The 21306-nt window shown below is 39.6% G+C and overlaps 2 protein-coding genes across 3 annotated transcripts in view; one reads left to right on the top strand and one right to left on the bottom strand.

The window, feature by feature from the left end:
• The first annotated feature begins 734 nt into the window (after window positions 1-734).
• Window positions 735-16770, top strand: sacs2 (sacsin molecular chaperone 2). Its single transcript, XM_014021067.1, has 7 exons — window positions 735-748; window positions 823-910; window positions 1418-1529; window positions 3341-3487; window positions 3601-5020; window positions 5642-5730; window positions 5825-16770. Exons 1-7 carry the CDS (start codon window positions 735-737, stop codon window positions 16768-16770), a joined length of 12816 nt encoding a protein of 4271 aa, XP_013876521.1.
• Window positions 16771-19960: 3190 nt separating this feature from the next.
• Window positions 19961-21306, bottom strand: part of dip2a (disco-interacting protein 2 homolog A) — a gene marked incomplete at its 5' end in the record, with an annotated part of 36949 nt that continues 35603 nt past the window's right edge. For both annotated transcript variants that reach the window (XM_014021083.1, XM_014021084.1), the window contains 2 exon segments: window positions 19961-20971; window positions 21052-21175. In XM_014021083.1, the coding sequence (XP_013876537.1) occupies window positions 20719-20971; window positions 21052-21175 (377 nt within the window).

Here is a 21306-nt window from a genome sequence, read left to right as displayed (position 1 = left end):
TGATTCTCTGCTTCTATCATTGTATACAACTTTAAATGGGTTAAGCTGTAATTAACGAATGTAATGGAAATCTGTCTTTCTAAATAAAAAAAGTAAAAATAAAAAAAGTAAGGGTAGCAGTACCTCAGGATATTATTACTCAAAGTAAAAAGTATGTTGTAGTAAAACTACTACTTCAAGTTGTCTTTTTGAAAAAGGTACTCAAGTAAATGTAACTGAGTAAATGTAACTAGTTACCCACTTCTGACCCACACAAATATAAAGATTAAAACTAAAACCTAAAATCTAGTCCCCCTTGAATAAGGACAAACCAGGTGAAACCAATGTTCTTAATATTAGGATGCAGAGTCTCTGGAAGTTATTTTATTTAAAAACTAAATAATTTTAAGGGAGGACACCTTCAGACAAACAGGTCTGAAGGTGATTCCCTAACTTGTGTATTGCAGTATTTTTCAAATAATACAACAAGTTGACAACAATATAACATATCTCCCGCAGTTCTGTTCTGGCTTTTGGTTTCAGTGGCCCCCACATGATTGCCCCATCAAAAAAATTCTGGAGGCACCACTGTCCTAGGCTAATTTTAGGGTACAAAGCAATTCTTCAATTAAACAAAAACATTCTTCAACTATTGTGAAGTTTAATACAAAAATATCAGGAGTAAAACAGACCAAGGGACCCCATAACTATTCAGATTTTCAAAAGGCAAGCTTACAGTAGTGATCACACTTAGCATGGTTCAAAAGATGTCTGTCAAACTGTTAATGCTTAATCATGTTGATTTAAAGTTTGGTTTTAATTTTGTATCTTTGTTTTGTTCAGGACTTCTTTTGGGGCCACAGCCCCACCATTCATCGACTACTTGAAAGGTATTCTGCGCCGATATCCAGACGGTGGACAGATTTTGAAGGTTGGTGTATTCAAATTCTGATGGCAACAATTACTTTTCATACTCTCTCAGCGAATTAAACTGAGCAGCTCAGAGGATTGGAATATTAGCTAAAGAATTTTTTCTCAGGTTTTATGTCAAGATCTTTGGTAAATCTAATTTTTCAGGCGATTCCTGTCAGATACGGTTTATTTGCTGTACACTTATTTTTCGATATTTGCTCTTTTTATTGCCCTCTCTTCAAACGTTTTAAGAACATGTAGAGCTATGCTGAGTTTTTAGCATGTTGCTCTTTTTGTGGATCTTCATACTAGTTTGGTCTAACTGTGGTTTATTTGGCATTTTTATTTAATTTAAGAAATAAAAAATAGGGGAAAATGTGCTATTTTGACTGATTGCTAATAATAAAGAGCCAAAAAGTACTATTTTAAAATGTATTTTTCTGCCAATTTTCCTGTTGTGTTCTGTCACAAAACAGGTTCATTGTGCCAGGCTTACTTTTTAATTTTAGGTTTTATTTATGAACAGGAACTGATTCAAAATGCAGATGACGCCAAAGCCACAGAAGTGCTTTTCATCCACGATGAGAGGAGCTACGGGACCAAGAGCCTTTGGACTAAAAAGCTTGGAAAATACCAAGGTAATTAATATTTAAAGTTCAACTTGCTTTTAACAGATTTGTTATGGTTTTATTGGTCAAAAGTTACCTGCAGGATAAGTTTCACACTGAGCACCATTCAGACCAATATATGAAACACGGACTGTTTACCTTTCTAACCAACCGGCTACTCAAAGCTCTTAGCTACATAATATGTGCCCTCATTCAATCAAAATCACCCATCAAGCTGTAGGAATTTTATCACTTTAAACTTTGACTGGGGAATAATCACAATTTGATGACATTATATTTTAAATTTACAACTTATAAACTTCCTTGTCACTACTTGAACGTTAAAAACCACGTGACTAGGAATAAAACAGGCAAACAAAATTTGTGTAAAACCTGTCATTTATGTTTGATCATTAATTGCATTGATTAAAGAAGAGTTATGTCACAATCTAGTTCCAAATTGAACAAATTTAGATAATCTAAATCCCTCAAAATATTTCTTATAATTCTGTGTACAATTCAAATTTTCAGATATTTTATGATAAACTACAAACATTTAGTGTCACTTTAACAGAAAGAACGTGAGGTACTTTATACAACACTGCCTCCTCTTAGGATGCTTTAAGGCCATAAACATCCTTCTGTAGGTTCATCTGTTCAGGCAACTGGTTCAGAAAGTTCTGCCAGCTTCTGTAACTCAATATTCTTTTTCAAACTCACTCTGACAAATGCAATTTATTTACTTTAATGAGCACTGCTGACAAACTTCTTCCACGACCCAAAATGTTGGCAGCTGCCAGTCAGTCATCAATGGACACAACTCAAAACTAACAATACATATTCTGATTGGTCAGACCTTGAGAGCCTACGTGGGTTACTATTAGTTTGAATCAGTCAACGACCACAAAGATGCATGTTTAAAGGGGCAATATTATGTGTTTCTCAGGCATACATTTAAATACTATACCATAATAAAGTATCTATGTCACCTTTGGCTGTTACTAAAATGCTGTTTTTATGTTTAAATAGAAAATAAACTTATCTTCTCATCACTTCCTCTTCTAAACGCCTTGAAATTGGCCTCTGTCTCTTTAAGAACCACCTTCGCTTCTGACATTTCGGTGGGGGGGGCTGCTATGATGCAGTTTACTTGGCATCTGAAAATACATTTCCTCAAAGGTATTTTTAATCTGAAAAGAGCTTCACTGAGTGAGAACTAATGGTGAGAGCTCAGCAGACAGTTTAAGTTTCACTTTCAGTTTCACCGAGAGCCTGCAGGAGTCATGGGCGGGGTGTGTGGGGAGGGAGTGGGGGTGCTCTGCCATGAGGAAGTTCGACTTAAAGACACATCGCAGGGGCGTTTCTGGTCCCCACCTGTCGTTTTGCTCCTCAGCGTGGCTGCCTAAAAACGTTGCAGGATTTCTCAAACATGCATGAATGAGTCAAAGCAAGGATTTGGGCATGTTTTTTTATGAGAGTATAACATTATAACATGGTATAAAACTCAAAAAGGTTGATTTTACATGATTGCCCCTTTAATGACTAACAGAAAATGTGACAAGTCATAAAAGTATAAGTTTATCAGCTCATCCTGTGACCTCAAAATAATACCCTCCACCCCCACCCACCCACAATGCTGTAGTCCCTTGGGCTTTGGCCCAGGTAAGCCTGTGCTTTAAGGCAGCCCAACATGCAGTTATAATTCTTTTGAACCACTGTTAGTGAAATTGCCCCTATGTTGAGAACCTAAAATCAGAGCAGTAATTTCTTCAAGTCAAGCTGGGATTTCAAAATAAGCAGTTACAGTAATTACACATAACACATTTTTCCCCTCTCCAAAGGTCCTGCTCTCTACGCCTACAACAATGCAGTTTTTACTGATGAAGACTGGGACCGAATTCAGAAGGCAGGAAGAAGTGGCAAGGTCAATGACCCGGACAAAATTGGGAGATTTGGAATTGGCTTCAACTCTGTTTATCACATAACTGGTAAAACTTGTGCATTGTAACAGTACTTTTAGTCTAACCATCTGAGTTTGAAATATATTTTTAGAGATTCTGAATGTATATAATGGGAAAATGTGCTTGATTTTTACCCACAGATGTGCCAAGCATATTCAGCTCAGGGCACCTTGGCTTGATGGACCCTCAAGAAAAGATTTTTGGAGAAAGAAAAGGAGGGTTTTTGTGGTCTTTGGATGACGCTGAGCACCAAAAAGCTCTGATGACAATGCATGATCAGTTCCAACCATACAGAGACATTGTTTCAGTTGTAGGGCGAGAATGGTCGGATGTCCTAAAGGATCAGTACTTTGATGGGACAATCTTCAGATTTCCTCTGCGCAATGTGACATCAGAAATTTCAGATAATTTGTATGATTCAGAGAAGGTGGTGGAGCTTTTTGATAGCTTCAGTGCAGATGCAGATTTGAGCCTCCTCTTCTTGAAAAGTGTAAGCTCTGTGTCCCTGATACATATTAATGTTGATGGCACCGTTAACACAAGGCTTGAAGTAAAATCTTCAATCCCCACAACAGTCCATTTAAAGTTAGAAGAGGACTCAGCCATTGAGGGTTTGACAAAGTTTAAACTTATAACCATCAAGTCAGAAGACCACAAAGAAACAAACTGGCTCATCACCACATGCACAATGAAGGAGGGTAATGATAAAAATCTCGACTCTCTTGCAAAAAAGTTGAGTTTTCTACCCCGTGTTGACGTGGCATTTCCCACTGATGTGAAGAGAGACTGCAGTCAGGGTAGACTGAGCTGCTTTCTCCCCCTCCCAAACAACGAGTCCAACAAAACTGGTCTCCCAGTTTGTGTCAACGCCTGCTTTGGCCTCACAGACAACAGAAGACACATCAAGTGGCAAGAAGAGGACCAGAAACACGATGAACATGCTCAGTGGAATGAACTGCTGGTGAAGAAGGTGCTCCCACAAGCATATGTAATGATCATTCAAAATGCCATCAAACTTTGCCAACAGTCTCTTCTTCCCATCTCATCTGTGTACAGTCTATGGCCTGATATTAGTCAGGTACAGCTCAAAGACAAATGGCAGGATGTTGCTCTGGATGTTTTTCATCACTTACTAAGCCAGAACATGGCCGTCCTGTCTCTTGCCAGAGATGAAACAAAATTTATTCCTTTATCAAAGGCCGTGCTACCCTGTAATGGTCCAACAAGCACTGACATGCTGGCTGCCATTAAAAGGACTTTGGTTTCATGTGGAGAAAACCTTGTTACTCTACCAGCTAGAGTTCTTCGAGCCATTGAGACCTATCCTCACACAAGCCCAAAACATGTGACTCCAACCTTCCTCAGAGACATTCTCCACAGGACCGGTGTGGCTAACATCAGTAAAGAAGACAAACTCTTTCTTTTGGAGTACATATTAAAGGATGGAAAATATAAAGAATTGAGGGGTCTTCAGCTACTTCCACTTAGTGATGGTTCATTCAGATCTTTCACTGACAGAGATGAGGACACGGCCTTAATTGACAGCAAAAAGTTTCCAAGGTATTGTTATATTTTCTTTATCGTGTCTGAGATCTGATTGTTAAAWTTTTCATGACCTATCTTGACGGACCCATTAACCACCATGTCACTCATTTTAAACAACTTTTTCTGAATGATAAATTGTCTCAGAAATTATTGCAATAAATTATAATATTTTTTGTAGATTATTCTAAACTAATATAATGATACCACACACACACCACACCCCCGCTTAGTTCTAAACTAACTGAATCTTTGTGGTAGTGTACCCGGTACATGAATTTAGCCCTGTGATGAACTGATGATTGGCTTAAAGGTGCACACAACTTCTCTTGGAACTGACACCTGCTTATGTTATTTTTATTATTTTCTTTAGCTTAATTTATTAATATGAATTGGCATAATTATTTAATACACGCTTGTAAGAATCTAATGATTACACATCTGTCATTTAAAGTTGGAGCGTAAATTTTAGAATTGTGTTTGTGACCAAACCTTTTCTCTGTTTATCTACATTATGAAAGTGCCAAACACATTACATCAGTCTGTTTTAGGCTTATCTATGTACTGTTCAGGTATTAGATGGTGACATGCATTTGTTGAATGAATAAATTAACCAGTTTATCATTTTTTTTCCTCCAGAACCTTGATGCCATTCTGCAAACACCTCTTCATTTCAAATGACCTTAGTTCAGGATGCAGAAGCCACTTGGAAGAACTGGCCAGACAAAGTATGTTTTTCATAAAATTAAAAACAAAATAACTACAAGTATGCCTGTGTGTATTTGTGTTCTAACATGATTTTGGTATTTATTTGCTTTTCAGATTTATTCTGCGTCATCAATGTTAATGCTGACTATGTGGTGGAATATACACGAAGGTATTTGCCACAGGAATGGAAGCAGGTGAGGTCAGCATTCGTGACATGGAACATCAGCAACAGAAATCATCCACCATTAGATTGGCTCAGAGAAATCTGGAAGTTTTTCAACTCTCACTTCAGCGAGTTAAGTGGTTTCACAGAAATACCTCTGATTCCTGTCAGTCCCCTCTCTACCAGTCAGCCTGTTTTACTGGCAAAACTAAGACAAAAAACAACTCTGATTTTTCGGAACGGAAGGCAGAGTAGTTTGCCTGAACCAATAGCTCAGGTGGTGACCAAAGCTGGTGGCACAGTGGTGACAGGAAATGAGTGGCTCAAGCACGAAGACCTTGAAACGTATGTCTTGAATCCATCTCCAACAAGTGTCCTGAAGTTGTTGATGAATTTAGACTCTCAGCAGCTGATCAGAGTCATAAAGTCTGAGTCTCACAAATCACAAAAAGAAGTAAAAGATTACCTGTCCCTTCTGACTCATATCTCAGGCAAAGAGAAAGATTTCCTCCTAACATTACCCCTATTTCAGACCATGAAAGGATCCTGTGTCGGAGCTCAGTTGAAACAGGCACTGCTTCTAATGTCCTCTCCGACTGTACCCACAGAGCTGCCCATGCCTGATACAGTTATCCAGTGTGCTACTGAGGTTGACCGCAGACTGTTACAACTACTCAAAGTTAATATCTTGAGTCCAGCAGAAGCAGCTGTTGTTCTTATTAACTGCATTGAAAAAGGTACCTGCAGTAATGAAGAAACTGAAAAAATAATGGTTTGGATTTTACAGCATGGTAGCATCCTTTTCTCTCAACACCAGTCCCTAAAACACAGATGCAGGGATCTGAGATTCATTAAAGTCAATGGAGAGCTGAAAAAGACTGCAAGCTTCTTTGATCCAAGAGTTAAAACCCTCAGAATCATTTTTGAGTCAGACTTCTTCCCCCCGCCAGTGTACACCAAAACACTACAGATGATGGAAAGCTTGACAGACCTTGGATTGATGAACAAAGAGTCAGATGTGACACTGGAACATTTGTTGCATGCCACAAGACAGATTGAAAATCTTCATGTGAACTCTAGAACAGAGGCTTTCAAAAGATCTCACACCATCTTGGCATTGCTGGATGCTAATGATATTCTGCCAAAAATTTCAAATGGGCTTCTTAATCAGCTTAAAAGGATAAAATGGGTCCCATGTGATCAACCTGGCACTGACAAAAAACAGCTTTGTGATAAAGCTCTGAAAAACTGTTTCTACAGCCCAGATGAAATAAGACACACTATGTATGAGGACATTGTTGGATATGTAATGCCTCTAATGGGGAAACTTCGTGACAAAGTAAGCACCAGACTCGGCCTCAAACGTCCACCTCCTCCTGACAAGGTGATTGAGAACTTATCAGTGCTAAAATCAAAAGCACAGGAAATGACTGATCCTGACAAAAATGTGGATTTCAAAAGAAAGTTAAATAGTATTTACAGACACATGCAAGAAAACACATCTGAGTTTGGGGAGTTGATGAACAAGGAGCCTTGCTGGCTGTGGGCCCACAACCACTTTGTTTCTCCACAGACCCTGGTTCTTGACTACCCACCTGATCTAGATCTGAGCTCTTTCATTGCAAAGGTGCCAAATGAGTTTTTGCCATTCAAGAAATTACTTCAGGAGTTTGGTCTGAGAAAATCACTTACAAATGAAGAAATTGTTGACATTCTTCTTTTGATTAAGAAAAACATAGACAAAAGGCAACATCCATTTGCAAGTCCAGCTGAGGTAAAAGTGTCCATAGAAATTCTCAACTGGCTGTGGAGAAAAAAGCAAACAGTTTGGGATGACATCCCAGTGCCAGTCATCATAGAGGGTGAAAATGTCACTCTCAAACCAAGGTCAGAAGCACTTTTCTGTGATGTAGGCAAAAATAGACTGAACGAGCTTCAATTCAGTCAAGACGAAATCAATGTCTTGCATGAGGAAATCCCAACTGCAACAGCTGAATGGTTACAAATAAGATTCCTCAGTAACCACATCCTTGCTCCAGAGTTAGTGGGAATTGAACAGTGTGGACAATTTGAGCCAATAACTTTGAGAATAAAAAACATTCTTAAAGAGTATGATGAAGATGGGGACATCTTCAAAGAGCTCATTCAGAATGCAGAAGATGCTGGAGCTAATGCCTGTAAATTCTTGGTTGATTTCAGAGTCCACCAGGATCCTCCAGAAAGTCTCATTGATCCTGAAATGGCCCTTTGTCAGGGACCATGTCTTTGGTCCTTTAATAATGAGCAATTCACAGATGAGGACTGGGAAAATGTTGTCAGAGTTGGCTCCGCGTCAAAGGAAAACAAAGTGGAAAAGATTGGAAAGTTTGGACTTGGATTCAATACTGTGTATCATGTGACAGATGTTCCCTCCATTCTCAGTGGCAGTAGACTTCTCATACTTGATCCAAATGTAACTCACCTTAAGAGGCACATTCAGCAAAAAACAAATCCTGGAATCAAACTGGATCTCTCTCAAAAGAGAATTTTTGATTGTTTTCCAGGACAATTTGGACCATATGAGGGCATTTTTGACTGTAATTTCACAAGAAGTCCCCCAGAACCCTTTACAGGCACCCTGATCAAACTGCCTTTCCGAAATGAAAGAGAGGCTGACAAGTCAGAAATTTGTTCAAAAATTTATCACAAACAGGATGTCCTTACCTTGCAGCAAAACTTTACAAAAAATTCACAAACCCATCTGCTTTTTCTCAAGAATGTCAAAATATTGTCTTTACAAAGTATCTCAAACAATGCATCAACTCCACCAAGAGATGAAGACATAAACACCATCCTGTCTATTTCCACAACTGATGTAAAGACTGTGTCAATTGCAAATGAAGCCTTGATATCCAAGCAACATGAAGCTGAGAAGTCACTGATGAAACGTGATGGTAAATGCAAAGAGATCATTGACAGCTGCACAATCCGCATTCTCCATATGACCATTCAGCAGAGTGGTACAACTGAAGCACAACACTGGCTTGTTTACAACTGCTTTGGGACAGAACAGTCTCTGGAAATTTACCTTCGAGAAAACAATAAATCCACATTCTCCTTGCCCATTGGAGGAGTTGCTGTGCCCTTGAAGGTAAGCCAAACAGATTTGGTTGGACGGGCATTTTGCTTCCTTCCTCTTCCCATTCACACAGGTCTTCCAATAAATGTAAATGGAACATTTGCTGTGATGAGCAACAGAAAAGGTCTGTGGGAAAATGGCCTGAAACATGAGTGGAACAAGGCTCTTCTTCAGGATCCCGTAGTGACAGCCTATGTTACTGCCCTTTTGACATTGAAGGAAATGTCTGAGAACAACGAACTGGAGACTTACTGTTATCATAGATTTTGGCCAGAGAGAGAAAAAGTGACTGATACATTTAAGCCTTTGGTGGATGCATTTTATATTGTCATTGCTCAACCTGCTGGCCCAGAGCTCTTCAGTGACGGAGAACACTGGTGCTCAATTAAAAATGCAATCTTTCTACATGAGAGCATTGAAGAACATAAAGCTATTGGTCCACTTGCAGCTCAAATGTGTAAAAAACATGCAAGTGCTGAAAACTGTTTTGTTTCTCTTCCACTGTGGTTGAGAAACAGTTTTAAGCAGGCTGGCCTGGCAAAGGTTTTACAAAACAGGACATGGAACTGGGAGATGTTTTATCAAGAAATTGTGTTCAAATACATCAATGAAATGGATCCTAAAATCAGAGACACTCTTGTTATCCATGCTATTGATCTCAATATGAAAGGAGTGGACAATCTTCTTGCCTGCTATCCTTGCATACCCACAACAGACGGAAGACTCCAGTATATTAAGAAACTTGTCAATCCAGCAGGGAAAGTGGCCTGTCTGTTTGAACCAGAGGAAGGACGCTTGCTTGGTGGAACCAAAAAGGACTTTCGTTCCCCCAAAAGGATTCAGCGCTTGTTGGAACTTGGAATGGCAAATGATCTTCTTTCACTGGAGGACATCACACAGAAAGCAGGCACAATAACTGACATCTGGAGTTTTGACAAAAAGAAAGCGTATGAGCATCAGACGTGCCTGCTTGACCTTCTGAAGAATCACATGGACGACAAAGACTCTGTCCACTGGAAAACACTGAGGATGACCCCGTTTCTCCCAGCATTTTCTTCAGGTGATATCAGAATGGAAAAAAATGCATCCCTTGAACGGCCCACAGACGTTTTCAGTGACAGATACACTCTGCTTGTGAACATGACACATCCAGTGTTGGATCACAGTGGTCTGAAAATGCACAACAATGATCCAGTTCTAGAACATCTGCGAGTTCAAACCAGTCCGGAGCCAGAGACAGTGCTTCAGCAGCTGCAAGAAGCATGTAAGAAATCACGAGAAATTGACAAATCTTTGCTTCACAAAATAGCATACGAGTGCTATAAATTTCTGGATCAATGGATCAGTGGAGGTAAAAATACCACTTCACTTTCACAGCGGGCAAAGTCATTCTCATTCATTTTGATTGGCGACAGATTTGTAAACATCAGCTGTGTGGCAGAAGATGAGCAGTTTGAAGCAAAACCTTATCTTAATGTACTTCCATCTGCCTTCACTAGTTTCAGGAACCTCTGGGAGACTGTGGGTGTGGAAAAGAAGTTCACTCTCACTCAGTTTGTCACTGTACTTCAGAAACTTCAATCTAAACATGAAAACAAACCACTGCCAGAAAAAGATTTGTCAATTTGTCTGACAATTTTAAGCAAAGGTTTATTTGAAGCCAATGAAAAAACAACTGCTGACTGTCTGATACCAAATGACCGTGGGATTTTACAGCCTGCAAAAGAGCTGTTTTACAATGACAGTCCATGGATGCCAGTAACTTCAGGTATCACTTTGTGTCATGCAAATATTCCACGTAATATGGCGTGCCACTTTGGAATCAAAACAACCAGGCATCACAGTCTGGAAAACCATACATATAAAATGGCATCATTTGCTTTCGGGTTTGAACAGCGTGAAGAACTAACTGTTCGCATCAAAAACATAATTTCAGCATATCCATCAAAAAAGGATATTCTTAAAGAACTAATCCAAAATGCCGATGATGCTGAAGCAACAGAAATTCATTTTGTTTGGGACAAACGACAACATGGCGAAGAGAAAACATTCGGGGAGAGATGGAACTCTCTGCAGGGTCCAGCCCTTTGTGTGTTCAATAACAGAGTATTTTCTGATGATGACTTGAAAGGCATTCAACAACTGGGAGAAGGAGGAAAGCAACAGCTAGAAGGGAAGATAGGTAAATATGGAGTTGGATTCAACTCAGTTTACCACTTGACTGACTGTCCTTCCATTCTCACTGGAGATGAATTACTTTGCATTTCTGATCCCAATCGAAAATACATTGAAAGTCATTCGGAAAAACCAAAAGCTGGCATTGGCTACAATCTAGATGATACATTCAAGGAGATGTACAAAGATGTCTACAACTCCTTTCTTCCAGACAAATTTAGACTTAAAGAGGGAACAATGTTCAGATTACCCCTGAGGACAAGTGCTGGAGCAAAAAGCTCCAGAATTTCAGAAAAAGATGTCACTGATGATGACATGAATGCACTTTGCACCGCCCTGTCTGAAGATCCAGAGGGACTAATTCTGTTCCTGAAAAACATCTGCAAAATAACACTTCATGAAATCAAGGAGAAATCAGGAAAACTTGAATCAATTTTTGTTGTTGAAAAACATCTGCCAAATGAAAGCAGTGGGAAAAAAGATGCATTTACGAAAAAACTACAAAGTGCACTACAATCAAGGGATCAAATTACCCCTGAAAATGTTTTCTATGAAACTAATATTTCTACCTCAGAAAAAAGACAAAGTGAATGGATCGTTGCTGAACAGTTTGGCTCATTCAAAGATAATGGTGGATCAAAACTACCAGACAGACTTCCACAGGGAGCAATCGCTGTTCGTGTTAGCACAGAAAGCTCCAACACATCCAAGTTCAGAAAAAAGGATTTTGAAGGTGCAGCTTTCTGTTCACTTCCCTTGCCTGGGAAAACTGGGCTGCCAGTACACGTTAATGGAAACTTTGAGGTGGATTCTTCCAGGAAAACCCTTTGGAAGGAAGATGGTGAAAGTATGAAACTGAAATGGAACAATGCTTTGAAACAAAACATCATTGCTCCACTGTATGCAGATCTCCTGCATTACATCAGAGACAGAATTGAAGTTAAAACAGATTCTCTTTCAAGTATTGAAAGAGATTTCAGAACTTCATACTTGTGTTTTTGGCCAATTGTGTCCAAGGATGTTGCTCCAGATTGGCAAGAAATGATACAAGAGGTATACAGATCCGTTAAAGAAAAGGGTCTTGATGTGATCCCAATACTGAGAATTTCTACCATTAAGCTTGCAGATCGGATATTTAAAGTGCACAACATTGACTGGTCTAACCTCAGTGAAAAAGAAACAATTCAGGCACCTTACTTGACAGACACAGCACATGATCAAATCAATTCTATTTTGGAAGACATTGGAATGAAACTGGTCCCTAATTTTGCAAACATGCATCAGATTTGGAATACTTTTAAAACAGCTGGAGTTGAAGTGAAAAGTGTCACTCCAGCCTCTGTGTGCACTTTCCTGCAAGCAAAACCTCTCAACGATCCAACACAAACAGACGAGGATTTACCTTTGCCTATAACTGCTACCCTGATCAGAGATGAAAAGAGATGTTCTGAACTCCTGAAGTTCTGCTTGAGTCATCCACAGTTGCTAAGTAATTCAGAGAATGAGGACCCACTGCTGAATGGGCTTCCACTTCTTCTCACAAAAGACACAATCTTAAGACCTTTTGACCCTAAATCTCAAAAGTTGATTTCAAGATATGACAGTCTTTTCTTTGGTTTTGAGGATGAATTTGCAGACTACAACATCTACAAAGATTACATTGATATTCTACAAACCTTTAAACTTGTTAAGAACATGACACTTCCCAGTGCAGTGAAATATCTCAAACCAATAATCCATCGTCTTCTCCAGACCTGTGAAGTTGACCGTGAAAGTGGTCTTCATGTTCCAAATCAAACTATGTTGAAATGGTTGGAGTCACTTTGGAGGTTCATTAAAAGTGAAATTCCACATGAAACTTCTACAGCTGGTGAACAAAGTTTGACAATAAGTGATGTGAGAAAGCTCTTCAGCGACTGTAACATTCTTCCTGTTGTCTGTCCAAAGTTAAACAACAAGCACCTCCTGCAAACAATGGAAGAGATGTCAAGTGTGATTCCGCATGCATTAGACGACCTATCAAAAATCCTGCTCAAACTTGGTTTTACAAAGCTTGACAATGTGTTTTTTAGGAAAACCTATGCAAGTCCGTTTTCAGCACTGCCTGCTGAGCTCATGAATGTGAATGATAAAAGTGCAGTGTTGAAACAAGTCTGCACCATTAACCACTCAAAGTTTTCTCACCTTTCCACTGACGATATGAAAACATTGCAGAACTTCCTGCAGTCTGGACTGTCCAAGTGTGAAAACCATCAAGATTATGAGTGGAAGTTTAGGTCCTTACCAATATTTCAAACAACACATGGAGAACGAGTACCGATTGATGGACTTGAAGTATTTGTTCTTAATAGCAAGCATTCAGTGGCATTTCCAAACCTATTCACCTTGTCCAACAGCAGCATTTTTCTCAAATGCAACCCAGAAAACCTAGCTCTTTCAGAAATGCTGAAGATTAAAATCCTGGATGATTTGGAATACTTCATGAAGTTCATTTTGCCTGCTGTACACAACCTCAGAGAGAAGGAGACTCTTGACCTCCTCAAACTGTTACTGATCCTACGTTATGACTACAATTTTTCACTGCACAAAGACAAAGTCATCTCATCCCTGAAGTCAGTGAAATTGATTCGCAGTTGTCAAGGTAAACTGGAGATGGCATCATACTTTTTTGATGATCAGGTTGAGCTTTACCAGAAAATGGTGCCCCAGGAAAAGTTTGTGCCAGATAAATTCTGGACGGACTTGTGTGAAGAACATCAAACTGGAAAAACAGAAGCAAAACAGTTAGTCCGAGAATTAGGAATGAAACATGTTGTCTCAACAGATGATATCATCAATTTTGCAACCCAAATAGAATCAGAAGCAAAAGGAAACAATAAAATTGTTCAGCTGCAAGAGAAATCAAAGTTGCTTTACAGGGAGGCTTTGAGAAAAGTGGCCAGTGACAAAGATGAAATGTTGCTGGAAAGAATCGCTGACGTGAAGTTCATTTTTCCAGTGAAGATTCAAAAAGAACTTTGCAGCTACCACCAACCTTATGCTTCAGAGGACACTGCTGTTCAAATTAGAGGATCATTGATCAATAGAGATCCTAAATATCAGGAGTTGATTTGGTCTTCTATGCCCATTATACAGCAACCAGTTCATTTCTCTCAGAAACTTTCACAAATGATGAAAAATGCAGGAGCTCATGAAGAACCACCTTCACAAAATGTAATCAGCAACTTGAGCAACATTTGTCAGTCACCATGTGAGACTGAGCCGCTGATTGAAACCCGTGCCAATGTGTTTCGACATGCTTATGGCTACCTGCAGGCCAATAAGTTTGATGAAAAGAAACTGATTGGTTTTCCCGTAGTCTTGGTTGAAGAAGACACAGCACTTTGTAAAGCTGATGATGTGTGTCTTTCCCTTGAACACGATCTTGATTTCAGACCATACTTGTACAAAATTTCCCCAAAAGATGCATTGTATGCAGAGTTCTTCAAGAAGATTGGTGTAAAGGTTGAAGCCACTGCAGTGCATTATTGTAATGTTCTGGCTGCTGTATATGCTGAATCCTGTGATAAACAACAACTAAATGCAAACCAGCCTAAGACTGTAAAACGAGCAGTTCAGCAGGTGTTTCGCTTAATCAAAACTCAAGAAAACCAGGCCTTTACTGATGTTCAGACTTTGTACCTTCCTGCAGTAGATGGGAAGTTGTACTCATCATGTTCACTCTACTACAATGACACAGTGTTTGAGACTAAAAGGTTGGAAGAAGCTCTTAAAGATAAGTTCTTGTTGCTTGAGAAACTCAGTAAATGTCTTTTGAGCTTTGACATCTACGAACACCATCGACTGGTGCAGCGGTTGCCTCATAAATTTCGACCTAAAATATTGTCTCAGATCACAGAAGAGAGATTGGTGGAACAACACATGCAGCTTTGTGAACTTGGGACTGGTTGTGACTTCAGTGGGTGGTTTGAAAAACATCTGTCTTCAGGTGTATTCCGACATGGAATAATTTGTCTTCTCAGAGAGCAGTCTCAGGGTCAAATAACCAAAGAAGAAGAGAATGAAATGTGTGACAAGATTTTTGGCAGCATCCAGATCATCTGCTGTAAAACTTTAGAAACAATGCTTTGGTTGGATACCCACCCACTAAACCAAACTACCAGGGAAACAGATGTTTTCATCAAACGAGAACAACAAGGTTGTGCCTTTTACCTCAAACACAGTGATGACATGGCTCCTAAAGTGATCAATGAAGTTAACATGTCTTTAACGAAAGAGATCAATATTCTTTTAGGTCACAGAATTGAATCAGTACACCTCTCGGTTGTTGGACAACTTCTAATGTGTGATGACCTACAGGATGTTCAGAAAACTCTGGCCAGGAATCACATCCGTGACAGTTCTGAAACTGAAAGCATCAATCTCAATCCACCAGATCCTGGGACAGACATTCCAGAGGAATGGCATGATTCATTAGACATGAGCTTCCTTAATAACTTTGAAGAGGGGGAATACATTGGCTACAGTATCAACAACAAGTACATTTATGCAGTTATTGTTGAAGAGCTTCCTGGGGAATCTAGAAGATGTTACAAGAGGTACAAAATAGATATTGGAGAGGATGAGCCAGTTGAAGTCGGCCATCTTGACCTCTATCAGTTTAAACGAGAAAAGAAAGTAAAAGTAGATGAGACTTCATGCACATCTTCCATGGAGCTGGTGACATGTATAGGAGCTGTGCCACATTGTTCTCAACCCTCAAGTTCCAAACCCTCACCAAGTTCCAAACCCTCACCAAATTCCAAAACCTCACGAAGTTCCCTACCAACCTCCTTAGATGAAGCCAAAAGGGAGATTGACAAATGTCTGACTGAGCTCTGGAGTCTTCCTGAGGAAGAGAGAAGAAAAGGCATCAAGAGACTTTATCTTAGATGGCACCCCGACAAAAATATTGACTGCCCTACACTCGCCACAGAAGCATGTAAATATTTGCAGAATCGCATTGATGAGCTCACCCATGGCAAAAGACAACAAACCACATCAACAAACTCCTCCTACTCCAGCAGAGCATCAAGTTACAGTAACTTCTACAAGCAGTGGGATGACGAGGCTAGGCATCACAGAAGAGGACGAGAAAGATTCTCTAGGGGCTTCTATTCCTACAACTTTTGGTCCCATAATACAAATATTCCAAAGCCGAACAAAGAGGAGGCCCAGCGCTGGTGTAAACAGGCACGCTGTGATCTTGACGCAGCTCAGGAAGACAAAAGTGGAAAAAACACAGAATGGTGTCTCTTTAAAATCCATCAGGCGGTTGAAAAGGCACTCATTGCTGCAGAGTATAAACATCAAGGCCAACACGCCACCAACACCTCAATTTCTGGCATTGCAGCAAAGGTTTCACTCTACCACCCTAAACTGAGAGACCTGTCTCAAATTGTGAAACATCTGATGGAACTGGGAGTGGATGCCAAAAAGACTCAATACCCCAACTGCCATCCCTATCCTCACATTCCTAATGGACAGTTCAGGCTAGAGAATGCAATGCTAGCACTGAACAAAGCATCTGAGCTTCTCGGTAAAATAGAAGAGTATGTAAATTAGATGTGGGGGGAAAAGGTTTATGGAGTAAACTTGTAATTTCTGTACTGTAGTATTGAAAATCAGTTGATCTTTTTTATTTACAATTGAACATATAAGACTGATAAATTCTAAATATCTTTCTTTTGAAACGGTAAAAATCAAAGCATGTTTGAAAATGTTGGATACTATGACTCTTTGAGAACCAGTGTAATCACTCTAATCAATGTTTTGGTTAATCCTTTACAAAAAAAACTACTTTCATTTTAAGACTTTCTAAGAGAATTTGTGTGGCTTTGATGTAAAAAGGTAAATGTGTTGACTTACTGAAAAAAGTTACAATAAAACATTCCCATAGTTTAAGAATCTTTAAACCCACTGAACAATATTTAGTTTATCATCCTCAAAATGTGACTTATTTTTGTCATTATTGCATTATCAGTATTCATGCAAAAAATATTATTTTCTATGTTTTACTTTTTTATGATTATTTGTGTTTGGTTTTGAACCCACTGTAAACTGGACCAGTTTTACTTTAGTTGTTTAAAACTGAACATTATTTTATGTATTTGTTCCCCAAATTTTGGCCAGATTTACAAGGACTAACTACATTTTCTGTATTTTCTTTACTTCAAGATTGTGTTTTCACTTTCACTGTTCACTTTTGAATTAAAATTTCTGAAACCAAAATCTAAAACACCCGTTTCTGTCATATTTTCATATAAAATGTTTAGTCCCTAACCCTAACCTAACCTTACTTTTTCAGATTTAGTATATGTACATCCTATTCATAAATTTTGATTTTTGATTTATTTATTTATTAAGATTTTTATGAAAAGTAGTGTTAGTGTTATCAGACTCACCTCATTAGTCATATCTTTCCTCTTTGTTAGTTAAATGCCAGTTTTGGCCCATTGTTCAGTTTTGCTGCCACGTCAGCATTTTGTTTGGCCTTTTTATCATAAAGAGCTCCTTACTTCTTGCATTCTGGGGTGCAGCCTCCAGCCGATGGTACAACATAAATGATTACATATTCTTTTGGGTATAGTTGTGAAGTGTGATCCATATTGTCCTAAAAGAGTTCCCATAATAAAAAGATGCTGAGAAGGCTTTCTTTCTTCTTCCCGAATGGGGAATCTTTAAATCAATTTTGTCTGTTAGAGAGAAATTCACAAATATGGCAGAATTAGTTTTTATTTGGAGTCTCATGTTGTCTCCTCATCAAAAATAATTTACACAAAATCTGTACATACTTACAAGGCTGGAGCCTGTCTCTTAGGGGAGCAAAAAAAGAGCAACATACAAAGTAATATCACAAATCAAGCTGGTCTGAGACTATTAGACACTTGCTCCATGTGATTCTAGGTCTCATTTAACCTAATGGCACTGAAAATGAAGCTACAACCTGAAACAATATGTTCATGGAGTTTATGTTGTAAAGGCTGATGTTAGAATAAAGTATATTTATCTTAGCATCTAAAATGTATAAAGATACCTAACCTCTGTCTGCATATCCGCCTTATCCAGCTGCTGATAAATGTGAGCTGAAATAAAAACAGGCATCTTAAAAACACTTAAGGCTTCGGTTAAATCCTTTAGCTCACTGCTAACAGAAGTCTGGGATTAAATTCCTCCCCATCGCTCGAGTTTGATTGGCACTTCCTGTATGTGGTCATTCAAAGTAACATCATCAACATCACACATATGACATGTTCACATAAAACAATGATTGTTCTTACATTTCAGGATGTAAGAAAAATAAATGAAACGGAGTCGCATTAACATTTTTTTAAACAAATAAAGTAATAGTTGGAAGAGTGGCTTCATTACATGATGTGAGATGCTGCTCAATGTGAGTCACAAGAAAATAAACAAACCCGAGTGTCACACAGTATGCTCACAAATTGAACATACAAAAAGCTGAGAAATGGCTCTACTATCAATAAATATCTTTTAAAATCACTGATGACAAAAGAAATGTGTCATTTTTCTTAGTAGAGCTGTCAACCTGGAATCTGCATTATATATATATATATATATATATACATCAAAATAAGGTATATGTTATATTTAAAAAGCAGCTACAGATTAATGATGTTTTTACAGCTAATTAAATGTTGACATAGATACACATAAGACTAAAAACACAAAGTGTTGTTTTTTTATAAGTTTGTCAGTTTAACGATTTAATGAACAGTAAATATTTATACAGATCAATGAGGCTTTCAGAAAAATTGTATTAATGGTGAAATTTAAAAGAATTACGATAATAATCGATAAGAGATGATTATCTTTTTCAAAACTGAGAGCCTTTGAAACTGCATTATAAAATTAGTATTTTGTAAATGAACGGTTATTGAAAAAAAGTTCTGTAAAAAAATAATATTGCAAAATTCTAAACATCACTGGAGCAGTTCGCAGCCGAGTGTGAAGCGGTCGGGATGAAGATCAGTGCCTCCAAATCTGAGACCATGGTCTTGAGCTGGAAAACGGTAGGCTGCTTTCTTCAGGTCGGGCAGGAGGTCCTGCCCCAAGTGGAGGAGTTTAAGTATCACGGGGTCTTGTTCACAAATGAGGGAAGAGAGAGAGATCGACAGGCGGATTGGTGCTGCATCTGCAGTGATGCGGGTGTTGTACCAGTCTGTCATGGTGAAGCGGAAGCTGAGCCAGAAGGTGAAGCTCTTGATTTACCGGTCGGTCTACGTTCCTACCCTCATCTATGGTCACGAGCTTTGGGTAGTGACTGAAATAACGAGATCGCGGATACAAGCAGCTGAAATGAGTTTCCTTCACAGGGTGTCTGGGCTCTCCCTTAGAGATAGGGTGAGAAGCTCAGTCATCCAGGACGGACTCAGAGTAGAGCCTCTGCTCCTGCACATCGAGAGGAACCAGTTGAGGTGGTTCATCTGGTTAGGATGCCTCCTGGACTCCTCCCTGGTGAGGTGTTCCGGGCACGTCCCACTGGGAGGAGGCCCAGAGGAAGACCCAGGACACGCTGGAGGGACTATGTCTCTCAGCTGGCCTGGGAACGCCTTGGAGTTCCCCCAGAGGAGCTGGTCCAAGTGGCTGGGGAGAGGGAAGTCTGGGTCTCTCTGCTTAGGCTGCTGCCCCCATGACCCGATCCTGGATAAGCGGCAGAAAACAGATGGACGGACGGAATTCTAAACATTTCCCATAATTACAAATGAACTAAATGTATTTTGGTTAACCATAGTTCACTCAAATGGCTCTACAAAGGCCAGGCTGCTGATTTATTCCATAAAATAACAAAATAAATATAAAAAATAAAAACACTGCATTCTGCATGACTCACATTGTTCAGTCACTCATATCAATGAATGACAGCAAGCAAAAATACCACAAACTCGCCTTCTAACACCACAGCTCTGTGCTTCTTTGTTGCAGCATCAATATGATCTGAACAGAAAGTAGGTGTGCAGCTGTACTGTGAGGACTTGCTCATAAAAATCTGTTTTCTATGAAAAGCAAAAGGACCTGTAATTTACACAGGAAGCTCCGTAAACATAAACATTTGTTTTAACCATGGTCTGCGTACTGGCTTCAGTTCTATTCTATGGCACAAGTGCACTCTTAACATTCATCCTTTTAGACAAAATAAACTACATTAATGGCACACTGTAGTATCATATAAACCTTCTGCTGTGCTGCTTTCAGGTGTCCACACTTTAAGGAATCAGGAATTCAAAAATACATCCGTTAAAGACAAATGCCCTTAAAAATAATATTCGCTGATGAAAAATAGAAATCATAGGAGCGCCAGGTGTAAGGTTTGTGTCAGTCTTATACCTGCTGTAAGTTTTCTGGATGTTTCTACCCATACTTTCATTTCTTTGTGTGCTGAAAACAGAGCAGCTCATTGTCTTTCAGTCGACTCCTCACTGACACTKAACAGTCCTGTGCTGAGACACATGAAAGGTGGGGGGCTGGGGTGACCCCCCTGTAGCTGGGTCCTCACATGTTGTACGCCACATATATGGGGTCCAGCTGGTCGGCCAGAAACCCATCTCTGAGGTGCATGCGCTGCTTCTCCCCTCTGGAGTTGATGGGTATGACACCAGGGTCCACCACTACCACCACACCCACGATGAGGTAGTGCTCCTCCAGGACTACGTTGGTCACCAGGGCCACCAGGTCCAGGGCCTCCTGCTCCGATCCCTCCAGCTCCACCACCACCACCAGGAGGTTGGTCCAAGTGAATACCGCACTGAGTGAAGAGGATGAGGAGGAAGATTCATAAAGGGAAGCAATAAGAATAAGTGTTTGCAGCCGGTACAGGTTTATTACCACTCAGCTATGCTCTTGTGAGAACGGATCACAGAAGTCTCGATGTCGATGGGGTGATACCTCATTCCCCTCAGCTCCAGAGTCTCATCAAGAGAGCCCACCACGTAGAGGGCGTCATGGCGCTCTGAGGTGTTCACACAAACACAGGGTGTTTATCTTAAAATAAATATGTTGAAGGAAGGAGGGAGGGAGGGAGGGAGGAGGAGGAGAAGGAGGATGAGGAGGAAGGAAGTGGGAGGAAGGAATGAAGGAAGG

The sequence above is a fragment of the Austrofundulus limnaeus genome, unplaced genomic scaffold, assembly GCF_001266775.1.
Source record: "Austrofundulus limnaeus strain Quisiro unplaced genomic scaffold, Austrofundulus_limnaeus-1.0 Scaffold277, whole genome shotgun sequence".
Lineage (NCBI taxonomy): Eukaryota > Metazoa > Chordata > Actinopteri > Cyprinodontiformes > Rivulidae > Austrofundulus > Austrofundulus limnaeus.
Note: the sequence above shows the minus strand (reverse complement) of the source record. Positions and strands in the feature narration are given on the sequence as shown.

Bases quoted from the DNA above. Each gene is read 5' to 3' on its own strand.
- sacs2 (XM_014021067.1), top strand. The intron at 3,488-3,600 runs GTAAAACTTGTG...TTTTACCCACAG, and splicing joins CTCTGTTTATCACATAACTG to ATGTGCCAAGCATATTCAGC. The intron at 5,021-5,641 runs GTATTGTTATAT...TTTTTCCTCCAG, and splicing joins GACAGCAAAAAGTTTCCAAG to AACCTTGATGCCATTCTGCA.